Source organism: Rhea pennata, chromosome 27 (genome assembly GCF_028389875.1).
Source record: "Rhea pennata isolate bPtePen1 chromosome 27, bPtePen1.pri, whole genome shotgun sequence".
NCBI classification, from domain to species: domain Eukaryota; kingdom Metazoa; phylum Chordata; class Aves; order Rheiformes; family Rheidae; genus Rhea; species Rhea pennata.
In genome coordinates, this window is record NC_084689.1 from 155,908 (window position 1) to 181,434 (window position 25,527).

A 25,527-nucleotide genomic window follows, 5' to 3' on the forward strand; every position below is an offset into this window, starting at 1 on the left:
TGCACACCTGCCCCGCGGGGCGATAAAATCAAATCACAACGTCACGGGGATTTCTTATCAACGAGATTTATTGCAAAACAAGCTGGCTGGAAGCTCGATGTGGCTACGCAGGGGCTGGGCCGGGAAGCTTCAGGCTGTCAGGAAGCTTCCTCTCTATGCCCGCTGCCTTGGCTGCCTCGCACAGGGAGGGGAGGTGCTGAGAAGCCGCTGTGGTTTCTTGCTGCAGGGATGTAGGAGCAGGAAGCAGAGGTGCAGCAGGAGGTGCCTTCTGGAGCCCTGCTGAGTTGGTCAGGCCCTCCCAGGAGAAGGGACCAAGGTTCACCTCCCCCCCCCTACAGCGCAGCCTCGTTGGGCCCCTGGTGCTGCTGGCACTGCTCAATGCCCATCCGGCCCAGCTGGCCTCACCCTGGAGCAGCCCCCTGCACAGTGCAGCCTCCCACCAGCCCACAGCATGCCTTGCCACTGCTGGCTGAGCCCTCTAGGTGCCCCCTGGGTGCCTTGCCAGCACCCACCGCAAGGCTGCAGTGCTTGGGGCACTCTGCTCACGTGGAGGCACTGGCCAGCAGAGGTTGGCCTGCAGGTCCAGGTGGCAGCAACAGCGCTGTGCAGGGGCTGGGCTGCAGTGCTTGGCCCTGGGGCAGTGGAGTGAGACCGTCGGGGTCTGGTGAATACCCAGGTTCCTGCATGCCTGGCTACTTTGCTTGCTGTTGATGCTGTCCATCTCACAGCAGGGTGGGGACCCTCAGAGCATTTCCCTGGCAGAGCACAGGCTGCCCCTGCCTCTGAATGCAGCTGGGCACAGAACCACAGTGCCAGGGTCAGACCCCCACCATTGCTTTTGCCAGCTGCCTTGAAATTCGGAAGGGCTTGGAGCAGGTGCCACCTTGCTCCGGCCCCGTGGTGATGACTGTGCCAGGCTATTGCAGTGATTCTTGTAAATGATCTGTTGCAAAACCCCGTTTGCAAAATGTTTTCTGGAAGGAGGCAGCTTTTGTGGACCAGAAAGGAAGAAGAAACAACTCCTACTGCTTCCACTCAGGTGTGATCCAAATCTCACTAGAGACAGCAGGGTGCAAAGCTGCCTGGATGCTGCTGTTCAGCCTTCTGGCAGTGCCCTAGCCACTGTGGGCATCTCCCCTGCATTGGGACCTCAGACCTTGGCAGGTTTGCTGGAGTACAGCTCACCTCCCTGGGAGGCCACAGCAGGACAGCCCTGTGCTCTGCAGGTGCATGTCACCTGTGAGGCTTGGCCAGATGGGGAAGGTGGTTCTGCCACACATGAGGGCACCAGAGTCCTGAGTCACCATAGTGACTGTTCCTCCATCTACCTGCAGTGGTGCTGGGGCTGCCTTGCAGGTGCAGCCTCATGCCTGGAGACACAGCAGGGCTCCAAGGTCTCCCTGACAGGCTGTAAGTGTGGTCACAGCATTTGCCTAGGCTCAGTGGTAAGTCTGTGCACTCTGTAAGAGATTAGGCTGTCATTGCAACCCTCTGCCAACCCAGAGCTAGTTGTGCTACACTGCAGGTGAGCACTTGACTCCTGGCCAGTGGTTTCTGAGCTGCTCCCGACCTTGCAAATTATTCTTGACTCCCTGGCAAGGCATCTCCCCTGTGTTTTCAGGAGGCTGTAAACGGCAGGAGAAGGCTCAGGGATTGCCTTCTGCCTGCATGGACTGGCTGCTCTGCTAGCCTTGCCTGATTCTGAGGGACTGGGGACAGTCTTGGTGGGGGTACCCAGACCTCTCTCACTGGACCCTAGGCAAGATGCCTTCTGTCGGGAGAGGCACAGCATCTATGGACATGCGCACGTGGAGCAGGGGCCCCTTATAACCTTGGGCATGGCAGCTGTCTCAGCAGAGTGTATATGCCTCCTTATCCCCCCACCCCTATCCCAGGACCACTGCCTTTCCCCATGTTACATGCACACTGAAGCAACATCTAATCCGTGGTGCTGGAAAGCCTGGCCACAGTTAACCACTAAGGTGGGGTTGTACAATCTCAGTCTGAGCTAAAACCAAGGCCACAGCTCTGCCAGGCCAAGACTGGCAGCACAAGGTCCTAGTGGACTGTCTGATCCTCCCCTGCTCTCCCCACAGCCTCTCAGAGGCTGGGGAGATTGCTCATCATACTGGAATTGCTGGAGAGGGGTGCCCTGGGCCGGGCATTCAGGGCTACGGAGCTGCGGAAGCTTTCCCGGTAGCGCAAGGAGCTCTCTGTGGATGAACCGGAGTTGATGTCTGTGATGACCAAGCAGCTCTCAGGCTTGCAAAGCCCAGCCCAAACACAGCAGCAGCACAGCAGGCTTTTCATAGCGTGGCACACCTCCCTGCTCCGGAAGGAGTAAATGACGGGATTAATGGCTGAGTTGAGTATGGCCAGACCCAAAGTCCAGTCCAGGCTGTGGAGGTGTCTGCAGGTCTGGGTCTCACAGAAGACATCAAAGAGCAACAGGATGAAGAGGGGGCTCCAGCAAATGATGAAGACACCCAGGATCATCAGTACAGTTTTGAGCAAGTGCAGGGACCGTTTGCGGCTGTGCCGAGAACTGATTTGCTTGGAGCTGGCCTGGACCAGCTGATAGATGGAGACGTAGAGGCCGACGATCCCTAGAAGGATGATGCTGAACATGACCACAGAGAAAAGTATGTAGTTCTTGGAGTAGAGAGGCAGGAGGGCAGAGCAGGCATTGAAGTTGCACAGACAGTTCCAGCCTAGCAGTGGAAGGAGTCCAATGACCAAGGCCAGCAGCCAGCAGGAGATGATGAGGCCACGCAGGCGCAGGGTCTTGCTGGCCTCATTCTCAGCAATTGGCCTTACCATGGCGCTGTAGCGCTCAATGGCAGTCACCAGCAGGCTGAAAGTGGAGGCAGCCAGAGCGATGAAGAGAATGCCCTCCCGCAGGAACCAGAGCTGAGGTGAAAGCTGGAAGGTCTTCTTGCCTGAGAGGAAGACATTGGAGAGGTAGGCGATGCCTGCCAGCAGGTCGCTCACAGTGATGCTGGCAATGCAGGAATAGACCCAGCGGCGAGCTCGCAGACACCGCAGGATGGCCAGCAGCACCAGCAGATTCTCTAGGATGATGAAGCAGCTGACAATGACACAGATTATGTGAACGAAGCTCATGCCTTCATCCTGGGATTGACGGTTGGTCAGCTTGCCTGTGAAATTGTAGTGCTGCAGGATGATGTTCACATTCCTTGTGGCAGCCAGCTGCAGGCAGGCTCCTTTCCTGCTGAGCAGGTCAACACTGAGCTCAGGGTATCGAGAAGAGTCTGGAGGAAGGGGATGGGAGTGATTCATTAGCCAGCTCAGCCCCAGACCATCCATCTTCTGAGCCTTGGTCAGCAGCCAGGGGATGCACGATGGAGAAAGGGTTGCGGTAGGGTTTGGAGTGGAGCGGCCCCTCTTTCCGAGGTTGGAGGCAGGTGAGGGACTCTGTCACAAAGAGGGGACCGGTTCTGAGCCCAGCAGCCCTGCCCAGTGTGGAGATGAAAGTCAGAGCCCTGTCTGCCAGCCCTGTGGCACTGAAAGAGCAAGGGGAGAGGAGGATGAAGTGTTTTGTAAGTCCACGCACGAGTATGGGCTTCCTGTTGTTTAATAGTTTCCTGTTGTGAACTAGCGTATTGTCAAGGTTTCTGACGGTTGTTACCATTTCTCAGTAAGGATCTGGCTATTCTCAGCTTCACTGTGGTTGTGAAGCTGGTAACTGAATGAGGCAACATGTCAGGCCCCTCTCTGAGCTGGGGCAGGCTGGGTGGAAGGAAATAACAACTCCCAGCTCTCTGGGTAGGATCTACTGGGCTGAGCAAGGCTAAGTGTTAGCAACAGCACCAAGACAGTCTGATGCACTGAGTGCTTTGCCCTTTGTGGTATTAAATTCATCTTTGAGCCTTGCACAGAGCAACTGTCCCTTAATCTGCTGCCCTGTGCACCTTCTCCAGGAGGAAGCTCCCGGCTCTGACTCCTCTGGGATCCTCCATGGTCCCAGCTCCAACCTGTCTCTTGGGACATGTCCATCCAAGTCCTGTCCTGCCAATGCAGCAAGTCTGGGCACCTGTGTGTCTGAAGTTGTGGCTCAATTCCACCCCTCTTGCAGGAAACCAGCTGCTCAGATCCCTGCATGTGCCCTGACACTGCTCCTCTGCCTCCAGATCTCCAAACACCTGCTGGAGATGGGTCAAGGTCTTCCTATTGCTTAGGTCACAGACAGGGAAACTGAGGCATAAAGCTGACGCATTCTTGTCCAGCATTGCACAAGAGACAAGGGGCTACACTGGAACCTCAGTTCAGATCCCTGACATGACCACAATGTTAATATTCATCATCGACCTGCTCCCTGTGCCTGCACACCCTAATTGGAGAGGAATCCTTGCAGCACGCTAGTCCCATCCCGGCTGTTGAATTTGCCTTGAGACTCACCTGCCATGACTTGCGTGAGGCTCTTGTGCGGGAGGAATGCTCAGCAGGTAGCAGTGCTCACCAGCTGCTTGTCTGAGGCCCAGTGCAGAGTAGGTAGTGAGGAGGGTTCCTTGTGCCAAATAAGTGAGATTTCTACCTACCAGAGTGAAAAAAGGGAAGTTACAACATCAACCACATTTGTCTGCAGGATGGACCCACCCAAAACAGCTGCAAAAGGGCACAGATAGAAGAATGAGTGAGCACCTTTTAACTCAGGATTGCAGCAGAAGTCATCCCAAGCTTTCTGCTTTCACCTGTGCTCTCACTCCAGACTGGCAAAGAATCACAGAAAGGCCCCCAGGGCTCACAGCAAACAGTGAAGTTCCCCTGTTGGCATGGCAAGCAGGGAGTCATTCTGAGAATCACCTACTGCTTGATGGATGGAGGGATCCAAGAGAGATCGTGGAACAGACAAGTGGAAAATGCGAAAGGGATCTCTGCTGCAGGAAGAAACATGCAAGCAAAGCTGTTCTTGTCAAAAGCTCCATCCTCTCCACTCCATCTTCTCAAGTGGTGTTTTGGGCTTTTCTGTCAGCAGAGTGGAGAGAAAATCAAGCTGATAAAATCATTAGATAACCCCAAGATTGTAGGAGCGGAAATCAGCAGGGAGATGGAGCCATAAGCATGGTGCAATCCCAAGGAGAGGAGTGCTAGGTCGCACATTTAGCATGAAGGGCATGCTCCTGGTGGGGCTGGGTACTGACAGCACAGCATGGAAACCGACAGGGCCAGAGTGAGTCCTGCATGTTGCCGCTGGTTTATTCCTGCTCCGAGCTGGGCCTCCAGCTAATGTGTCTGCTCTGCAAAGCAGAGGACAGAATTGGAGAGGAGTCCCTAAAAAGACCAAAAGATGAGAAAACTTGCCTTGTCAGAAGCCCTAAGTAGCTGCTCAGAGAGCTGGTGGCACGTGAGCAGCCTCAGAGGGGAGAAATCTGGCAGGAATGAGACTTGTATTGGGGAGAGTGAAGCAGAGCACAGGCTGGGTGGCATACAAAAGCTTCAGCTGTCAGGCAGGCAGCTAGGACAGCTCAGCGTGCCTCCCCACAGTGCTGGGGCCACCAGCATACCACAGAGTCTGCCCAATGTCACCGAAAACCAGCAGTGCTGGTTGTGCAAAGAGCTGTTCCAGGGAACCAAAGTCTTGTCCCGTGCGCTGTCCTGGTGTCTGCCTCCCTCAGCCACTCAGGAGCAGTGCCTTGGTTTTGTGCAGCCTCCAGCCTGGCCCCGTCTGTGTGGGTGGTGGTATGGGAAACTGCTGCACAGCGCAACAGGGCTGAGCCGGAGCTGAGGTCCGGGCTGAGCTGAGGCCTAGCTGGAGCTGGGGTCAGGGCCAGGGCCGAGTCAGAGCCAGGCCAGGCCGAGGCTACTCACTGAGGGCAGCCGGGGGCAGTGGTGCCTGCAGCAGCAGTGCGGGAAGGAGGGTGGCGAGGCAAGTTCCTGCCACTGCGCAGCAGTGCCCACGCTATCTCCCCAGACACAGCCTGTGCTTTATCTTGGCACTTCTGCTTTGTTGCCACCTCAGTTCATATGTTCCCTCTGTGAAAGAAAGGGGCGGCGGGGGGCTGGTGCTGCAGCATCTTGTCACTTCAGATCAAGACCATGAGCTGCTAGAAATGGGCTGCTAGCAGCTGCAAGCTGGCTGGCAGGCACTGGGATGTGTCCCTCCCACTCTGGGTCCGGCCATGTGCTATCCTTGCAGGTCCCCTGTTCTGGTAACAACAAAAACCTTTGGAGGAAAGGCTGCGCACTAAACCAGCCCACAGGCTCCCTTGGCCTAGCATGCTGCTCCAGGCATGAGTGCTGGGGGAATGACATGAGAAACAGGCCAAGCACCCCTTTCCCTGGTCAATCTTGGCCAGCATCGGGCACTCAGCAGAGTTTGTGTCTACAGCACTGCAATTAATAGTCATCAATAGATTTGTCCTTCACAAAACCTCTCTAATTTCTGTCTCAACCCATTTATATGTCTGGCCTCTGGGTTATACCAGCCTGTTAACTCAAACGCAAACTACTTGTATACCCAGCACATGTCAGAGCTTGTTTTATTTACCCATCAAATTATTTTTAAAAGCTAGGCCTTCTGCCTTATTAATTTTTGCCCAACTCAAACTTCATGCAAGAAAGAAAGGTATCATGGAAAAGAGATGATGTTTAATAGTGAAATATCAGGCTGCAAAACAGAAGAAGAAGCTGCAGTAAATGAGGGCAAACAGCCTGGCGCATTACTACAAAGACATTGTGATGGAGTGACTGATGTGCCTGATCTTTGAGCAGTCAAGGGGAAAAGAGAGCAAACTACAAATGCAAGATAAAATATCAACGACTTCAGTTGAGGTTTTCCTGCTGTGCTGTTGCACAGTCCTGATTAAAACTTGTATTTTCAGAAATTCTGATTAGAAAAGCAAGCCGTGAAGTTTGGTGTGAAGCTTGGCCCTGTGGCCCTGGCGGAATGGCCCTGGAGCACGTCTGGCAGCCCTCAGGCTGGCACACAGGCAGCTGGTGTCCCCATCCCTGTCCCATCAGGCTCCCCCACCTTGTGCTGCCTGGCCTGGCCCAGGCACCTGTGCCTGGCAAGTGTTTTTCTGCTCCAGGAAGGGTGGAGTTGTGCTGGTTTAGAAACCATGGGTGGCATCTGCTGGTTGCGTTTCCTTGCTCGGGTCCCCTTGCTGTGCTGCAGTGGGTGTCACCCTTCCAGTGGCGTGTGCTGATCCCTGGGGCAGCAGGGTGCTCCTGGCCTGAGGAGCTGGGACCAGCCAGTGAGGCCTCTCACCATGCTTAGAGCAGCATCCCAGCACAGCGAGTTCACCAAAACGGGGGTGTTTGGGAAACAGTGCCTGCATCAAATCTCTGGATTTGGAGAAAGAAAACAGGAGAGTCTCAGGATCATCTCCTTTTGACCGTATTAACAACTTTAAATGGCAAAGTGTTATTGATTTTTTTTTAGTGGCTTTGCAATAGGAACTTCACATTGGCTCAATGCAAAACCATCAAATACACCAAATAGAAACCAAACAGCTGCATAAAGCACCCCCTCGAAGAAAGAGTGTTACTTGGAAGACATCCCAACAAAGCCCACCAATAGTGCCCCACTGGGCATCAATGGGTACCCTTTCTGGGACAGGTCTGTGGTTTGACCTTCTGGCTGATCCTTAGCAAAAGGTGCCGAGCCTTTCCAGTGCTCAGTTCCTGCTGCATGAGTGCTCCAGTGGTGCTGATCCGTCTGCACCCTTCCAGACCAAGCACACTAGATGCAAACTCCTGGGTCTTGCTGCGGTGCTCCACACTGCTCCCAGCGCTGTCAGCCATTGATGGAGATAGAATCCCTCCCCTTCCTAGGGCTAGAATTTGGCTTGGGTAACTAGAGCCTGGGGGAGTAAGATCTGCTCAGCGCAAGTGCTGTGCCCGGCACCAGATCTCCTCCTGGGCCTGGGACCAGCCTGGCTCTCCCCTCACACCACCCCATGCCACAGGGGCACCCTTATAGCCACCGGTGCTGTGTCCCAGGCACCACGGTGTCCCCAGAACAACGGCATCCCCGGGACTGTGGCTCCCTCCAGCCCTGCTCAGTGCCAAGTGCCCAACAGGGTCGAGGCCACGTGGCTGCTCCAGAGACCCGGCAGGAGCTTCCAGCTCCAAGAGCCCAGGAGCCCTCATGGAAGCTGCTGTGCCCCAGCTTGTGGCCAGGGCCTTCCTCCAGTGTTTGGGAAGGGAGGAAATGGGCCAGCGAAGGCTCAGGGTAAACAACCAGGGCGGTGCCCATGCAGTGGGCCGTCGGAGTGGGGAAGCAAACATCACACCGGCAGGTTTGTGGTAAGCTGGAGCCTGGCGCAGGAAGAGCAAGCATACACCTCCCTGCGGTTAGAGCCACCAGGCTGCGGCATGCTGTCTGCAGAGCATCAGTGTCTCCCAGGCGTCATCGATCATGGTCCTGTGCGGGCTAAATCCCTTCCTCCATCTCCTCTCTGCCTGTCTTTCACACCTGTGAATGCTAAGCCACTTGGGACAGGTGCCTCTTGCCTGCTTTTTACTTTCTTCAGTGTAGGCTGGCCCTGGTGGTGCTGAGCACTTAACCATTACAGAGCAACAAACAAAATCCAGTGGCCCCAGCTCTGAGCTCTCTGCTCAGCACCACTGCGAGCAAGGAGAAAGCAAAACCTTGCACAAGGTCACTGGTGGGCGCATGCTCACAGCAGGAGCTGGGGATTGGGGTGCATGGGAGCCCTTTATATGTATACTTTTAAATGAGGTGGTAATCAAACACCTGCCTGCACCTGCGAAGCAGTGTGCAGGACACCCCTGCTCCCAGCACCCTGCCCTGAGTGGCTCCCTGGCCTGTTGGAGCCTGCTCTGGGAAGTGTGAGGAGGATGCCTTATCTGTTGGGTTGCTTATACCTACCCACACACTCTGATTTTACTTCCAGGAACCATTTCAGGGGTTTTCCATTCTCAGACCGTGGCTCTCCCTGGAATGCCCTCCCCAGGCCATGCTGTCTGAGGAGCAGCTCAACCTCTGGCCCTCCTGGTGCCTCCCACAGGGGCCAGGCCCATTGGGCAGCCCACTGATGGCTGGTGCTCAGGCCCACAAAGCCAGGAGGAGATGAGGGTGGCCGGGCAGATGGCCGGTCTGCTGAGTGGCAAGGGCAGATCCTGCCTAGTGCTGAGCATTACACATGACAAGGTTAGAGGCGGGCACAGGACTGCTGGTTTAAGCTGTGGGGATGCTCCCTGGGGGCCACCAATAGAAGAATCAGGGTTAGTTGGGTTCTGCCTCTGCTCCACCTGGTTTTAGCACAAAGGTCTGAGACTGCAGAAGGCAAAACTAGTAAACTTGGGCTGCTATGCAGGGCGGGGGTCTAAAGCTCATGCTGGCCTCTGAGGGGTGGTAACACCCTGGCCAGGAAAGTAGAGGTGCATCTGCAAAGAGATGCAGGCTGGGGTTTGCCTCCAAGCAGAGTATCTTGTGATGGCAACCTGAGGGGACACAGAGCCTAGCGAGCCAGCCCCAGCCATCCTTAATGCTGCTTCCCTGACAGCTGAGAATTTGTGCCCAGTTTAGCATTTAACCAAGTCACACCTTCCTCGAGTCACGGTAACGACTACAGTTGCAGCCTGGCTATTGGGTGACTTCAGGTCAGGGAAGAGAGAGAGAGCAGAGAATCCAGAGCAGGGTAGATGAAGGCTTCCTCCAGCCCTGTTTGGATGGGTGTGATGATGGCCAGACCAGTTGCAGAGGGAAAATCATGGGAGAGAAAGAGCATTTGCAGTCCTTGCACTTGCTGACAAACCATGAAGTGACCTGACTCCTCCAGGAGGAAGTGGAGAGCCTCAGGGAAAGTACACTGCAAGATGCCCTTATTGCCAGGGCTCCAGGATACCACACTTTGAAGCAGCCAGCTGTGATTTGTCCTGCACTGAGACTGGGGAGAAATGCCAAATCTCACCCTGAAAACGCCCCAGTGTGCCTCTGTTGATTGGCAGCACCATGGCCCTGGAGCAGAAGTATGCCAGGCTCCCTCTGCCCTACTCAGTCATCAGCAATTGTAGCCTCAGAGTATGAGGGGCATGCGAGCACCCAGAACAGAGGAGATGCAGATAGAACTGTGGGGATGCTGCAGTGCTCTGATTAGCCCAATTAGGCCATTGCCTGTGGTTTCCGGGCTGCTGGGTACAGCTGGTCACAGGGTATAATAATAGCTCTTGGGTACTGGGAGATTCAGCTTTCCACATTGCTTGGAAGGAGCATTCAGCTGGGGGGAAGAGATGCACCAGCCCCAGCCACTGCTGGCCCTACTGCTCCTGCTCTCCTGCCCATGGGCCACTACCGGTAAGTTGGGGTGTTGCAGGCTGGTGGGATAAAGTTGCTGGCCTGGGCTGTGCCCTTGGCAGCTACTGGCTTATCCTGTGGTGGGGTGTCTTGCAGGTGCTCTGCGGGGTCAGATTGTGGGAGGCCACGAGGCTCAGCCCCACTCCCACCCTTACATGGCATACCTGAAGATTGGTAGGTTTGCCTGTGGAGGCTTCCTGGTGGCCCCTTCCTGGTAATGACAGCTGCACACTGCCTGGGGTGAGTACTTCATGCAGGGGTTCTACCCACTTACTCTCGCCCTGCCAATGAGGTCCATCACCATTTTGGAGCATGTTCCTCTTCCTCCTTTGATGAGTAGCTCTCTCCACCTGTCCATGACCAGGGAAGGAAGCAGGTGAGACCCAAACCATGTTGTCCCTTTCTCCCCGCTGCTGCCACAGCCAGGAACATCACGGTCATCCTGGGGGCTCACAGCATCAACAAACCAGAGACGACCCAGCAGATCCGGGGAGTTCTCAGATACCACTTGCACCCTGAATATAACCCCAACACGATGTCCAACGACATTATGCTCCTCAAGGCAAGCAGTCTTGTGGCAGGCAGTGAGTCTGGGTGGGATGGGACAGCAGGGCTGATGGGGACTGGGCAGGGCATCTTCATGCCATTAGCTCCTTCTGCAAACCATCAACTCCTCCTGTGGACTGGGAGGAAGCTGGGAGGGAGCTGTGGGCTCTGGTGCCGTGCCCACAGCAGCTCACCAGAGCTTTCAGCCCTGCTAGACCTCTCCTGTCTCTGCATGTGAAACATCCACTCACCACTGTGCTAATGGCCTTCTCCAAACACCTTGCTTTCTCCCAGCTGACAGCGAAGATCACTCTCAACAAGTATGTCAAGACCATTGCACTTCCCAAGACCAGCAGTGATATCCAAATGGGCACCAGGTGCAGTTTGGCAGGGTGGGGCCTGATTGACAAGGACCAGGAGACCAACAAGCTCTTTGAAACCAAAGTCTCCATCTACAGCCGCAGGAAATGCACCCGCTTCTACCCAGAGCTCAACAATGGCATGGTCTGTGCTGGCAGCTTTCATGAGCTCAGTGACTCCAGCCAGGTACAAGCTGAAGTGGGGCCAAGGGAGCCAGGCTTGGCCCAGGTCGATCCCTGGTAGTTGGTTCCCAACAGGGGTGACAGGCCCTTGATTCCTAGCCCCTACGTGGACTAGCTCCAAGGGTGCCTCGAGAGCATGGCCCACTTGCAGTGCTCTCTCCACCTGCCCATGGCCAGGGAGAGCCCCATCCTGCCTTTCCAGACAGCTTCTCCATGAGAGCAGGCCACATAGGGCAGGAGCAGAGCCACAGAAGAGACAGCCCTGCTGGCAGGACCTGGGCAGTGAGGGACCAGGGCAAACCTGTTCCCATGTGGAAAAGGCCTCTAAAACCCCTCTTATCTCTGCAGGGAGATTCTGGTGGGCCTCTGGTGTGCAATAGCATAGCAGAAGGCATCGTCTCCTTTGGGTACGACAACCCTCCTGGAGTCTACACCCGTGTTGCCAACTACTTGCCCTGGATCAGAAAAACCATGAAGAAGTAGTGGCAGCACCAGGACTCGCTTCAGCATCAGAGCAGCCTTGGAGCCCTGAACCGGTTTCCCTCTTGCCCCTGCTGAAGGCTTGATTTCCTCCCCTCTCCCTGGGAGCCAGCACAACTGAGGGGATGGGCACAAGGATCCCTTTTTTTACCCAGGATGGGGCCTGGCTGCTCTGGGGCCACTGCATATCTGGGTTCCTGCCTGTTTCAGGAAGCCAGTCCTAGGCCATGCTAAATCACCTTGTCAGAGGCACATTGTCCCAGATGGCCCTAGAAAGAGGCTGAGCTACCAGGACCCCATTTCCTTTGCAGATGCCCCTTGTCCCTGCTTGAACTTGTCACACATGTAACATCCACAGTAAACTCAGTTGCATTTTGCAGAGAATCTGTCTCCTCCTTTTTCATACCTTGTCTCTAAGGAGCAGGGAGGGAAGGTTTAGTTAGTGAAGGCATGGGGTCAGCCTGCTGGCAGTAGCAGCTCCTCAGCCACTGGGTTGCTGGCAGACTTGGAGGGGGACAGCTACCTTTCCTCTACTTCTCTCCCTCTTGGGAAGACAAGCCCAGACCTGGTGACACAGCACAAGAAGAGACCATTCTAGCAGCAGCACACAACAAAAAGGGTTCATGATCCTCCCCTTGCAGGCAGCAGAAAGCTGCTCCTCCCTGCAGAGGATGCTCTAGCCCCTCTCTTGAAGTGTCCCTAGGCTGCAGCCCCCTACACTTTACACCAGCTTCTCCTTCACAGCTGCACTGGCTATAAAGCAACTAGCCTAACCACTGAGTAGTCCCGCTCTGAGCCCTGCTCTCCTCTTTCACCCTCAGTAGTTTCTGATGGTGTGTCTCATATCCAGAGCGGAGGGCTAGGCGCTTTCCTGAAGGAGGACACAAAGGCAGGGTCAGTGCCTCCATAACGAATTAAGCTGCAAAACTCACTGGTGCAGGATGCTGGAAGTGTGTACAAGCTCAAGGGGAGACTGGACTGGTTTATGGAGGGGAAATCCAGTGGAGAATTTCAGAAATACAGAAACCATGTCCAATCCAGGTGATGAGGATGACTGCCCTGTTTTCATGGTCTTCACTGGGCTTCCAGCAGTTGCTTCTATCAGAGAGAAGAGATGGCCTAGATAAGCCTGTGGTCTGACCCAGGACATAGGCTCCCATGTTCTCCCTATCATTTCCTGGGATGAAGGGAAACTACTTCAGTGCCTCCATGCACCCATGACACCCTGGGGAAACTGAAAGGAGTCCATGGTTTGGGCTTCTGCTAACAGCTGCTATCAGCTAGGAAATCTGCAAGTGAAAAGACTGCAACTGCTTATCTGCCTAGTACATATCTTTGTCACGTCAGGGTTTTCCTTGAAGCTCCAGCTGCTGCAGTCTCCGCACGAGAATGCCGGCTTTTAGCTTAAATTTTTTTTTTTTTTTTTTTTTTTCCTGTGGCACTGGGGATAGGAGGGCAGCCAGATAGGGTGAGATAGACGTGTCAGCCCCATGTCATCACCAGCCAAAGGAAGGAATGACTGGTGAGGTGAGGGTCCAGATGTGTCCACACTCCAAGCTGGCTGGAGCCAGCGGGAGGCAGGTGGATGCCCAGCCTTCTCCTGCCATGAGCTGACAGAGGGGGATGCACAGCTGTCTGTGGGCCCAGGGGAGATGCATCCTTGCCAGGTGCTGCAGAAAGGCACTTGGCACTCATTTGACTTTTAAAAATCACTGCCTGCCAGGGTGGAGGTGGACCTGGCTGCCACAGGCTTGGCAAAGACCCCTTCCCAAGAGGAATATGGCCAGCTTCAGGGAGACACAGCCCCTCTCTACCTCTGGGCAGTGAAGGGGCAGAATCACAAACCCACATCTCATCTCTGTCCACCCACAACAAACCACAGGGAAAGCAAGTCCTGCCCCAGAAGTGCCTTGTCTCCTCTCACACCTGCTGGCAAAAGGGACTGTGAACTCTCCTGTTTAACAGGCAACAACTACAGCCAGAAAGCAGCACTTAATGATGTCTTTTGCTGTACAACACAGTTCCAAGCTGTCATGTGCTGCAGAACACAAATCCTAAGGTGACCACAGTACAGTCATGCCGCTGTGATCCAACAGAGAGCCACGCTCATGAAGCTGCCCTAGAACTTCTTGCCCTCACAAAGCCATGACCTGTGTGGTGTTACAATTACATGTAGCAATTGTAGTAATTACAATTACATAGAGCAAGGACTGCTCTATGATCCAGGACCATACCTACAGAGAAAGAGCAAGAGAGTCCTCAACTGCCATTGCACAGCCTTGGGAACCTGTACACTGAGTTAAAAAAATCATGGTTTTGCAAGGCTCATGATAAACATCAAGAGCATTCACAAGTGCACAACAACAAATACAAGTTGCAAGAAAAGGGCACACTGGAGGGCAAAGCATTGGGGTGAATATACTTCCTACAGCTTCCAGCTAAGAGGCAATGGGTTAAACTGTCTCCAGGTTTAGAAGGATGTCAGATACCACAGGTCAGACCCAAGACGAAGGCGGCTGATGCCCAAGGCTAAGGCTGACTGAATTCCCCTCTCAGATTGCTGAGGTATGCAGTTTGCAGATAGATTAATCAGATAAGCCTAGCCTCTGTGGTTTCCTGGAGTCTAGTTTCAGGCTATATAACCTTCTTGGGAACAACAAGAGACCCCAGTTGCTGCCCAGCATCCAAGGGATCCACTGAAGCCAAGAACGCTATGATGAAGCATCTGCAGAAACTCCTGCTCTCCCTGCTGCTGGTGACATACCCTCCAGCCATCGCCAGTAAGTAGGACCAGCCATAAAGTGGGGAAAGGGCTGAGGAAGGAAGAGTCCTGGTCATTATGTCCTGTGCCCCCTGCTTTGCTCATCCTCAGTCTGGTGTGTTGCAGATTATTTCTGGAATCGTATTGAGGGAGGAGCCGAAGCCAATGTCCACTCCAGACCATACATGGCCTATCTGCAGGGAAAGAACAACCACTTCTGTGGAGGCTTCCTAGTGGCCCCAAATTGGGTGATGACAGCGGCTCAGTGTTTCAAGTAAGTTTGTGCTACTTTTGTATAGCACCTGGCACAATGAGATTGTTGCACTGCCATGATCCAGATAATATCGCCCAGACAGAGGCTAATAGTTTGAGTCACTTCCTTCTCAGGCTGTGACTAAACTCTTTCTCTAGCACTGCTGGAATAGGGCAAGGCTACAGGGGCTTGTAGCTTGTAGCTTGTAGCTACAGGCTACCAAAACAGCAGGCGTCTGTCTATGGCTCTCCCTCGAGCCACCCATCCCCATGCCATTCTCCAGGTCATGCTCAGAGTAAGTTCAGCTCCTTGCCAGGTTTTCTTCATGACCCATCTGACTCTTCCTGGACCTCCAGTCAGAAGTCTTACTAGCTGCTGTCATGGACCTGCTGTCATAGCAGGGACCTTCTGGCACCAGGCTTTGCCCTTTCTGCTGCCAAAGACCTTCAAGATTATTGATAGAATTAATAATCTTCTCTTTTGAGGTAGCTGGTTGTCCAGCTCTCTTCTATCCCTTTGGTTGGGAAAACCGAGGCATGGACAGGTGTGGTGGCTTTACTAGGTATGCATGAACTCTGGGTACAGTTTCTAGGCAGGCTGGGGCTGACAGCTCTGTCCTCATGCCCGTAGCTTGGGCTCAGAGCCAGCTGCCCTATCCAGGGGATGGAAAGGAGAGTCAGCAGAAGAGCCAGAAACAGAACCCAGGGGCTGGTGCCCAAAGCCCCACCTGCCTAATTGAGAGAGATTCCCACTCACACCCAGCATCCTTCCAGTTTTGCCAAGACAGTCTCTTCTGCAGATGATGCAGAGACTAGAAAAGATATTAGTACACTGGCCTACAGCAGGATCCTGATTTAAAAATCCCTGCCTGGTGCCTGGATTTCCCCAGGTCCATGAAGTCTGCATGCATTAATACATGTCCTTACCCAACAGCAGCACTGGACCAAATCAGCTCAGCTGGCTCCTAATTGCAGGCTCAAGTACTAGAGGCAGAGTAACCTGGTATTTCACTCTGCCTCTTGGCTGGGTAGATTCCCTGGCAGTGTTCCTTGCTCCCACCAATCTTGCTTAAAACCAGTCTGTATCTCCAGGTTATGCCCCAGAGAGACGTGCCTCATTGTCACCAGGGCAGACAGGAAAAAACAAATGACAGACACTAGGTTTGATTTTTACCAGCCACAAACCTCTGACTGTCATCCTTGGAGCCTACAACATCCAGAAGAAAGAGGAAAGCTGGCAAAAATTTGAAGTCCAAAAGTATCACCGCCACCCAGACTTCATAATTCCTCAGAATGGGAATGACATCCTCTTGCTGAAGGTAACTGCTCACCTGGGGCACTTCCATGGTCCCATCTGTCCAGATTCACAGGCACTTGGGGCTGAGCTGTAACACTGGAGCGGGAGGGGACAGCCTTCACCACAGAACATTTAAAGAATAAAAACTTTTTTTCTGTATTTTCTGTCCCCTTGCCCAGCTGAAAGGCAATGCCACCAGTAATAACTATGTTAAGACCATTTTCTTCCAAAAACAAAAAGCCCTTGGAGGGACTGTATGCAGCATAGCTGGCTGGGGCCATGAGATGCCTGCTGCCATGCTCCATGAAGCCAAGGTCACCATCCTCAAACCAAGGGACTGCCTAAACTTAAACCCTGGACTTGCTAACAACTTGATCTGTGCCCGCACTGGATCCGCTGGAGCTCTTGAAAAGGTCAGTGTCAGACACAGAGAGTAGATGGCTCTGTGGGGGTTGCAGGCAGGTCCTAGGCATGAATCTGATTTGAGCTAAGAAACTGCTAAAAACATGATGTCCAAAATTGCTTGTTACTGCCTTCCCTCCCTCCCCCAAATCAGCCCATGCTCCCTCATCAGCACTTCTGTTTTGCTGTCCTGGCCTAGGAGATGAAGCGGTGCCCTGGGCCTCTATCTCCAAGGATCAGCCCCTTGCAGGGCCAGCAATGCTCCTGCAGACAGCAATCACACTCGTGCCAAGCTCCGTGCCCACAGAAGAGACAAGGGCATCCTGCTGTCTTCCTGCAGCAGAGTGCCTAGCAGCCTGTGACAGCACAAGGGGACACAGTTTGGCTGCTGAGGGGCTTGCCCTAAACCTCACAGCAGATGCGGGTGCATTTCATAGTGATGGGCAGCCAACAGAAGGGTAAAAAATGAGCTTTAAGCTTCAGCACTCCCCCAGCTGTAGCTGTACTGACTCTTCATATACTGGGCCCCAGACAGGATTATCTATGGTCTCTTTGGGACCCAGAGCTACCCCCAATCCACAGCAAGTCCAAGCTCCTCCTGCAGAGGCTCTGTCCTGGCATACACAGCCTCACTGTTCTCAGTGCATGCAACCCCCTGTCCCCGAAGGATACCCCATAATCAATACTGATCTCTTCCCCTGCTGTCTATCTGTTTTGCAGGGCGATATTGGGGGCCCACTCGTCTGCAACAACAAAGCCTACGGTATCTTCTCCTATGGGTATGGCAATCAGTCTGGTTTCTACACATACATTGCTGCCTACCTCCCATGGATCAATAGTGTCATGAAGTCTGTGTGAATCTGCTCTCTCCACAGCTGCTGTCCCGGAAAACTCATGTTTCTGGGCTCCACTCTTACCTGCTTTCCCCTCCTCCTCCACAGACACACTTTCTCCCTGGGAAATATCTTTCACTGATCCTCATGGACACAGCAAGCATTTCTCTCTGGCAAAGCCAAGATGTGGCAGCGGCAGGTTTGGTGCAGGGTTTGCACCTTGATTCCATTTGTTCCTTGCATCAGTTGCAGGATGCCCATTTCCCAAGCGTGCGCTCCCACATGTTGCTGCTCCAGTGTCCCCCCTTGTCAAGCTGCCTGTGGTACAGCTCTGGAAACGAAGCAGCAGGGCAGCCGAGCCACTAGAATACCTTCTGCCCTTTGGGGAACATAGCACAGTTAGATTGGATTAGATAGAATCATAGAATCAATAAGGTTGGAAGGGACCTCTGGAGATCATCTAGTCCAACCCCTCTGCTCAAGAAGGGTCACCTACGGCATGTTAGATAGGGTTGCGGGCTTTGAATATCTCCTGAGAAGGAGACTCCACTCCCTCTCTGGGCAACCTGTTCCAGTGCTATGTCACTCTCACAGTGAAGAAATTCCCCCTCACATTCAGGCAGAACTTCCTGTGGTTCAGTTTTTGCCCACTGCCTCTTGTCCTGTCACATGGGAAACTGAAAAGAGTTTGTCCCCATCCCCTTGACACCCTCCCTTCAGATAAGCCCCAGATGCCTGCGTCTCCTTTGCTCAAGTCCTGAGGTTAGAGGGCTGCCCCCAGCTCCAAGGACACTTCCAGCTTCTCTATCACTACTGCTGCTGTCTCCTACCTCTAAGACTTGCTTCCTTTTTTCTCCTCTCTTGCTGTAGCTCCAGTGCTGCAATAATACACAAAAACAATAAATTGTTTCTGTATTTGAGAGTCTTTTTTCTTCTATGAATCTGATTTCTCTCTATCTCTGGCCCCAGCCCTGAACAACTCAGAAGAAACTCACTGCTCAAACTGTTGAAGCCCAAGTCGACCTCCATTTTCTGTCCCACCTAAAGCAGGCAAAAAGCCTGGTTTCCAGGGCAGGGACAGTTTCCTTGCTCCCCTCCCTTGTGTGGAAGGCTAAGGCAAAACTGAGAAGGATCATAACTGCCTGTCTGCTGGCAGAAGACCATTTTCTTCCCACATGCTGCAGCATGAGTAGGCAGGAGAGAACTGCACCATGGAGGGGACACTGAGCACAGGGGAGCTGGCACGTGCACTGTGCAAGGTGAACAGAACGTGGCCTGAGAATCAGCCAAAGACACTGCAGATGTGTGACACAGTCCTAGGGTCAAAGGGACTAACTGCTTCCTTGTTCCATGGCTCCCTGCAGTTTTCTGTCTAATCTGGAGCAAATAGCTGAGGACTGTTACATTCCCACTGCTCAGGCTGTGCTGCAGAGCCGAATGCCTACAACTAGCATCAGTGAATACTTCTTCCTTTGCAAATGCATCTGAAATCCAGCCTCTGTGCAGGAGTGACCTGGCACTTCAGTTGCTAAGTCCTAGACTGAGCCCGAACAGATGGTCCATCCTGGTTCTGTCATCCCCTTTCCACTCTGCCCAGCCAGAGTGAAGCAGAAGGAAATGGTCAATAAGATGAGTACAACCATTGGAGAAAGATTGTGATATTCCCTAATACTGGCTTTTTAACTCTCCTATGGACCTTTCTTCACACGGTTGCAGGACTCATGCCTGTACTTTTAATCTGCTGCATTCGACCTGTCAGTGTCATGCTCTGACAAAGTACCTGCACAGTTGAAGAGTTGGAGAATCTCCAAGAAAGCAGGAGGTACAACAGTACTTCTGATTCCAGGGCTGAAGCCAGTGGTAGCAGCCTACTAGAGCTCCCAAAAGCTTTGCTGAAAGCTGGTGAGAACAGGCAGCACTTCAGGGAAACAGGTTGTGCGGTTACATACAGAGCAATGGATGCCAAAGCTCAAGGCTAAAGATTTTTGCCTGGTCTGCAGAGTAAGGAAGTCACTCCAGTAAGTCAGTGTCATCTTCCCCTATCAGTATGTATGAAGTTTCTCTCTTAGGCCACAGCTGAATGTGCTCTGGGCTGGTAAGCCAGCATCCCTACAGAAAGAATTGAACCCGTCCCCTTTTCTTGGATCCCTGTCACCACATCCATACTACCCTGCACTGCGTGGCGAACAGATCGGAGTTAAAACTAACCTGGTAAAAACAAACAAGGTTCAATTTAAGGTAGCTAAAATTAACTCAGATCAGTTCCACAGTCTGGGCCACAGAGTCTCACAAACACCTGTGCTGGCACAAGGAGGAATAAACTGTCTGGGAACAGGATGATTTCTTTTGGCAGAAGGTCTAACTAGAAGTGCACAGGAAACTAGCCTTGCATATCCACTTCTACACATGCTTGTGATTTTCTGGCCACAATCTGAAATTTTGTATAGACTCAGAAAAACAAAAATCACTGAAAACCAAAAGAAAACCTCAGAGTTGTTTAAAAATGAAGAACCCCAGCTCCCAGAGCTGTGCTCTTGAATCAGCAATTAATAATTCTGCAATGAGAAAGCATTAACAGTTGCTAGTCTAGTTCCCTGCATACATGCATCCAAGTCATGCATCTTCCATGACAAACGACACAATCTGATGCTCCTGTTACTCCAAGTTGGCAAGAATTGGCTGACAGAGCAAGACCAGAAGAAATGCTTCTCCATTTCAGACAATTGTGACCACAACAAAAGCTACAGCTGGTAATTAGGATTTGGATCCAGTCTGTGGTGGCCCTTGAGAACACTACTAAGTGGTAGGCCAACTGTGTTAAAGACCTTTCTGGGCATGTGGCATGCAGACTGGGGTTGTGCATAGCAATATTTATGATGCCACCCCAGCTTCGAGATCTAAAATCAAGTGTCAAGCACAGATGCTCTGAGTATGCAAGGCAGCCAATATAAGAGAAGGAGAATGGTCCTGTGTGGCCCAGTAAGTGAGGGTGGAGAGGTCTCCTATGGGACAAGGAGAGAGAGGGACAAATAGTTCTTTCCTGTGGGACACAGAGGAATGGCAGGGTGGGATTGCAATGTGTCACATCTAGAGAGTTGACAGCTTCAGAAAGATGCATTCAGAGGAGAAGCTCCTGGTGACAAAAGACCAAGAAAAGCAAAAACAAGACACTTCAAGTTTGGACTTTGGGGGGCTCCCTGCCCCCATTCACCTGTCCTACCCCATGACCCCTCTTTTTCCTCCCCCTATCCCTCCTCTGCTGAGCTGTTGCTGAATAGAAAAACAGTACCTTCCCCCCAGCATGACTCACCAAGAAGCAGCAATTTCAGCTCTTGCTGGTCTCGTCTCTTCTCTCTCAGTATTTTGTTGATTTTTCTGCCAATCAGGATGGCAGCTTTCTCCTCCTCCAAGAGGAAACACTGGCACAAGTGGCAGCAGCAGAAGCACTGAGCCATGGTGGCAGTGGGGGATGCTGGCAGGGTGGGGAAAGGCACTTGCAGCAGCAGAGCTCTTTACAGGCTCCTTCCCTGCCTGCTCCACCCTTCCAATCCTCTGGCCTTCATGTCTGTTGTTGGTAGGGCTCAGGCAGGTGCTTATCAGAAGTCCACTCAAAGGAATCCAGATGAGCCCTTCAACACATGTACACAAGTGTCAATGAGGACACAGCGACTCATTCAGCTCTTTTTAGTGAAGCTGACAGCAAAGAGAAGCACCACATATCCCCCCTCCTCCCCAAAGCCTTGCATTCAAGGAACATTTTCTTCCAACACTGTGGTTTAAGAGGAAGAAAAAAATTAAAGACACACCTCTCCTGGAATAAAGCTTAAAAATAACACATCTGATGGATATTAATCCTGAGATCTGGCAAGTGATCTAAAAAAGAGGATCAGAACGTCTTTATCAGTTGCTTATGATTTCATTAATAAAAGTCAAAATAATCTACCAGGTCTCACTATGTTTTCAAATTGGCTTAACAACAGTTCCTCCAGAAACACATTCCCATATGTCCTTAGCCAAAATCCTTTCCCTTGGGACACCTTTGTCAATCAAGTTCAAGTTACAAAGCCAGCTAAGATGGCCAAGCTGTGCTCCCTGTGGCCAAGTTGCACTCCCTGCATCCTGCACAAGCTCCCATCCACAAGCCACACAGGGGAAAAACTCCATCCTGAGAAATGGATGTCTTCCCCTGGCCTAGGCAAGGGGTCCACAGGCTTCACAATGAGCCCCCCAGCTCACAGAGAATGACTAGAAAAAGCAAAACTGATTCTCATTTCCTCATTTGGCACCTCTCAAACCACAACCTCTGCCTTGAGGAGGCGAGGGAAACAGAATCTCAGACATCTATAAATTCAAGCTCTTAAAAACAGAGCCACCCAATCCAGGAGGCTCTTCTGTATTGTCACAAACCAGTGTTTTCGCTTCCCCCACACACTTCAAGATCTGCTCACATGAAGGGGGCTACTCACCCACAAAAAATAAGTGCTTAGCCCTTTCAACCTCACCAGAGTAAGCAGGGGCAAAGCTCCTCAGCTGTCATTCACTCGGGGTCCAAAGCAGACCGAGCTACAGATTCGGCCCTGCAGTCACCCCCTCCCTCATTACAGGTGCTCAGGGTTAACCTCCTATCCAGTGGTATACCCAGATCTACATTAGTCGAATTGACTCAGAGCTCCTGTTAAATGACCAGGGCATCTGCACATTCAGTTGATCTGACAGAGCACTTGGATAGTGCCCTGGGGTCCACAGCAGCATATACAGTGCTTGCAGTCCAGACTTAATCAACACTGCTCAGCCAGCTTCTGCATTCACATGATGCGAGTGGAACACAGGCAGGGTGGAGATTCACCAGTATGTGAGGATCCAGAAAACCTTGTCCTCTCCTAAACTTTGAAAAGAAACAAATCCCCTCCATGCTTCATAAGGGAAAGCTTCAGATCACAAAAGCGCAGACTTTCCTTAACAGTAAGACGTGACAGTACAACTCTTCGATTCTCTAAAAAATTGCAGAATAAGCAGCCATAGGAAAGCCTTTTCTAAACCACCCTTCCCCAGACACTCCACACACACGCACACACACACACCACAGCCACACTGAAGCAACAACCAAGAAGGAATCAGCCTGTATAATCCACACCAGCCATCCACCATAACAGAAGAATCATTGCCAGTACAGGGGGATAAGCGCAGGAATGTGCCGGACAGTGACATGTTGAGGATATTGCATTTTATACAGACAATGTGTGTTCCAAGATCTACAGCTTTGAGGTTTGTCTTAGAATAAGTCTGAAAATACTAACTCCATTCACCTACTTTCTCCCCCCAGATTTCCAAACATACTGGTTTTGACTGGGACCCAAAATGAGGCACAGGCAAAATTTCATGATATCTCCAAAACTAATGCAGGGCAGGGAGGGGAAGGAGGAGCTTTATGATGACCTCCTGCCTATACTGATTTCCTGTGCTATAAACAGGACTGGTCCCTTCACTGCAAGGAACGCATGAAGTTTGTGACCTCAAATCTGTGAGGCACTGGCACTCCGATGAGTGTCCTTTGTTATGACATTACCAGACAAGACAATCAGGAGAAAATTTGAGCCTGCATCTGCAGAACAAATTTCACTTACTTTCCTTGATGCCCTGTTTATTTTGGCCTTAATTGTTGCTGTACACTTCAGGGCTTATAGCTGGGGGAGGAGAGACCCAGCTACTGAGACAAAAAATGAAACTTGACTCTCCGCAAATGAGATAATTGTAACAGGAATCTGCCTAAGAGAGGTCTGGAGTGTGATTCCTATTCAAGCAATGAGAATGGGCTAGTGACAGAAAAAGCAGCCACAGCTGAAGAAATTAAAGCAATCTTTAGAGAAAGGCACCTACCTTGTCTTGTAGCACCCAGAGGTTTCAAACTTGAGTTGTATTTCTCTAACTGCATAGAAGGGAGGGAGGGAGGGGGGAAAGGAAAAAAGAAAAAAAAAGAAAAAAAAAAGAGAGAGGACATACAAACATGTTTCAAGCACAGGAACCCAACATAACTTTTAAGATTGGAGCAGACAACTGAAATCCTAAAAGATACAAATAGGCACTCTGGTCTGCTTGAGTCCCAACTTCCAGATTATACATTAGTAAGTGTAGTTGCACTATGACTCTAATAGGTGCCAAAAATGTTTTTTGATCAATTTTAAACTTTATTTTTTACCAGCCAGCTCCTGTTCTTAAACCTTTCAAAGTTTCTCTGTATACTTTAGTTTCCAGTTTACAACAGAAGTTTTCAGACTATAAAGTCTCAAAGTTTTCGAGAAGCAGATGTCAGCTTCAAGTTTTGTGTTAAAGCATTCCTAATGGGATTTATTTTTCCAGAAATACTTTGAGGGAATGCTCACCTTTCCTTTTGCATAAGGGTGACTTGTTAAAGCCCATTTAATATCTGTAGCAGCACAAGCTACAAAACACTGGACCAAAGAATTTAATATACCAAGTACTCTCCAAATATAGTAATTAAAAATGTCTTATAGCCTATCCAGGGCATTCATGTGACTGAGATAAGCTACAATTGAAAAAAATTATCAGTGATTTTTGTTGTGGAAAACGTTGTTGTACAAGGAGAACATATTTATACTGTGGGTTTTATATGCACACACTGCCCTCTGTAGGTTAGCAACAGCACATGTTCCCAAGGGTATCTCTCTGAGCAACTCCTGAATTGATCCAAGAACTTACCTCTAAAATTCCTTTTCAACAAAGCTTAAGGTTGCAGTCTGGAAGGAAATGAACGGCTAAGCTGAGCTAGGCACTTGCTTCCTTTAGGTTTCTTTGCAACCTAGAATCTGCTCTGAGTCAAATGCTGCAAAGCAGAAGTTGAGCCGAGTCTTTTCTAACCAGAGTGCTAAAGATTTTCCAGAAGAACAGTATATTCCCAATAATGTGCTCATCCTACATCTGTATTTTGAAGCTAGCAGCTCTGTTTGCAATAGTAGAGATCAAAGGTCTGACCCACTAGGAGTGAGTATGTGAACTAGCATAGCAGGAGGGACCAGCCTTTTAGATGCTTCATACTAAGACTTTTTGTGGCCAAGAGCTACAGACACACATCTTAGGTGAAGGGAGGTGAAGTTCCAGGAACAGTGCATGGGCAGGAGTGGCCAGTGACAAGAGATAACACCACATGGCTGGGCATGCAGAGCTGCCCTAGGCAATACCTGCATCTGCAGTACCACCGAGCCACATCCTCTTCTGCCCGAGGAGCTAGGTTACCCAGAAACTTTCACACAGCCCAAATGCCAGTCTTGTCATATAGTATCCAGTACGGGAGCCAGTAAAAATATTAAAAAGCCACAAGTTTGCCTCCTAAGTTGAAACAGATGCCATGAGAATTGTTTTGGGGGCTTGAATTCTGGATCGGACTGCATCACAGAAGACAAACAGCTCCAGTACAGTTATACCGAACTGGCATGTTTGAGAGGAGTCAACAGACAAAAATTCATTTTTAGAAATTGCTAAGGGTGCTAATCTTCCCTGGGAAGCAACTGACATATCATGCACAGGAGGCCACACGTATGCTTTCTTTTCAGCTAGTTTTACAAACCAGAGAAAAAAGATTTTGTCCCTAGTGGTTTTCAGAAACCTTCATTTCGATCCTGAGTTTTTCCCATCACTTCCTACTGCTTTGTTCACTCAGACACATACACTATAAAGACATTAAATAAATAAATAAATAAAGCTTTTCTCAAGTTACTATGATTCTTATTCAAATGTCTTCAGAACAAACAGGCTTCTGGAACAAAGGGACTATGGCCTTTATATACTATATTTGAGCTATCTGAAGCTCACCACAGCAACTGCCAGCTGGCAGAAAAGTGAACAATGAAAGCAGAAGTAGGTCCTAGCAGCATTCTGGACAGTGTGCTGAACAGGGAAAAAAAAGAAAAAAAGAGAAAAAAAAAAAGTTAGAGGCTGGCAACCCGGTCTCAGGCAAGACATGGGAGAGAAAGCTGAAGTGAAAGAAGAGAGGCATCACATCTCTGCTTTATAAAGCTCACATGACATTTTATTCTTCTCATATTGGACAGATGCTTCACTATCTTTCCAAGAGCAGATTTAATACTCAAAGAGAAGAGCTTTCTCCTACTATGGCA

At 51.2% G+C, this 25,527-nt stretch overlaps 3 protein-coding genes and 1 long non-coding RNA gene across 7 annotated transcripts; 2 read left to right on the forward strand and 2 right to left on the reverse strand.

Annotated features, from left to right (window-relative positions):
- Nucleotides 1-87: 87 nt before the first annotated feature.
- On the reverse strand, nt 88-4,873 carry S1PR4 (sphingosine-1-phosphate receptor 4). 3 transcript variants are annotated; one of them, XM_062596225.1, is made up of 3 exons: nt 4,825-4,873; nt 4,420-4,555; nt 88-3,272 (listed from the first exon to the last, which is right to left on the reverse strand). In XM_062596225.1, exons 2-3 carry the CDS (start codon nt 4,424-4,426, stop codon nt 2,101-2,103), a joined length of 1,179 nt encoding a protein of 392 aa, XP_062452209.1. In that variant the 5' UTR covers nt 4,427-4,555; nt 4,825-4,873; the 3' UTR covers nt 88-2,100. The 3 variants fall into 3 exon arrangements, with proteins under 3 accessions (XP_062452209.1, XP_062452207.1, XP_062452208.1); XM_062596223.1 differs by having other exon boundaries at nt 88-3,524; XM_062596224.1 differs by lacking the exon at nt 4,825-4,873 and adding an exon at nt 4,663-4,681 and having other exon boundaries at nt 88-3,524.
- A 1,718-nt stretch (nt 4,874-6,591) lies between these two features.
- LOC134151595 (uncharacterized) lies at nt 6,592-23,826 on the reverse strand. Of its 2 annotated transcripts, none has more exons than XR_009960877.1 (4): nt 23,776-23,826; nt 23,273-23,321; nt 20,706-21,024; nt 6,592-7,305 (listed from the first exon to the last, which is right to left on the reverse strand). It is a non-coding gene; the product is annotated as an uncharacterized LOC134151595 (long non-coding RNA). The 2 variants fall into 2 exon arrangements; XR_009960876.1 differs by lacking the exon at nt 6,592-7,305 and adding an exon at nt 10,456-10,632.
- LOC134151594 (cathepsin G-like) lies at nt 10,206-11,853 on the forward strand. Its single transcript, XM_062596272.1, is given in 6 exon segments — nt 10,206-10,282; nt 10,379-10,495; nt 10,498-10,522; nt 10,709-10,844; nt 11,123-11,374; nt 11,719-11,853. Coding segments are annotated over 6 exon segments (729 nt in total). The 5' UTR covers nt 10,206-10,218.
- On the forward strand, nt 14,567-17,420 carry LOC134151639 (chymase-like). The gene is made up of 5 exons (XM_062596373.1): nt 14,567-14,630; nt 14,738-14,885; nt 16,041-16,182; nt 16,340-16,573; nt 17,283-17,420. Exons 1-5 carry the CDS (start codon nt 14,567-14,569, stop codon nt 17,418-17,420), a joined length of 726 nt encoding a protein of 241 aa, XP_062452357.1.
- Nucleotides 23,827-25,527: the final 1,701 nt, after the last annotated feature.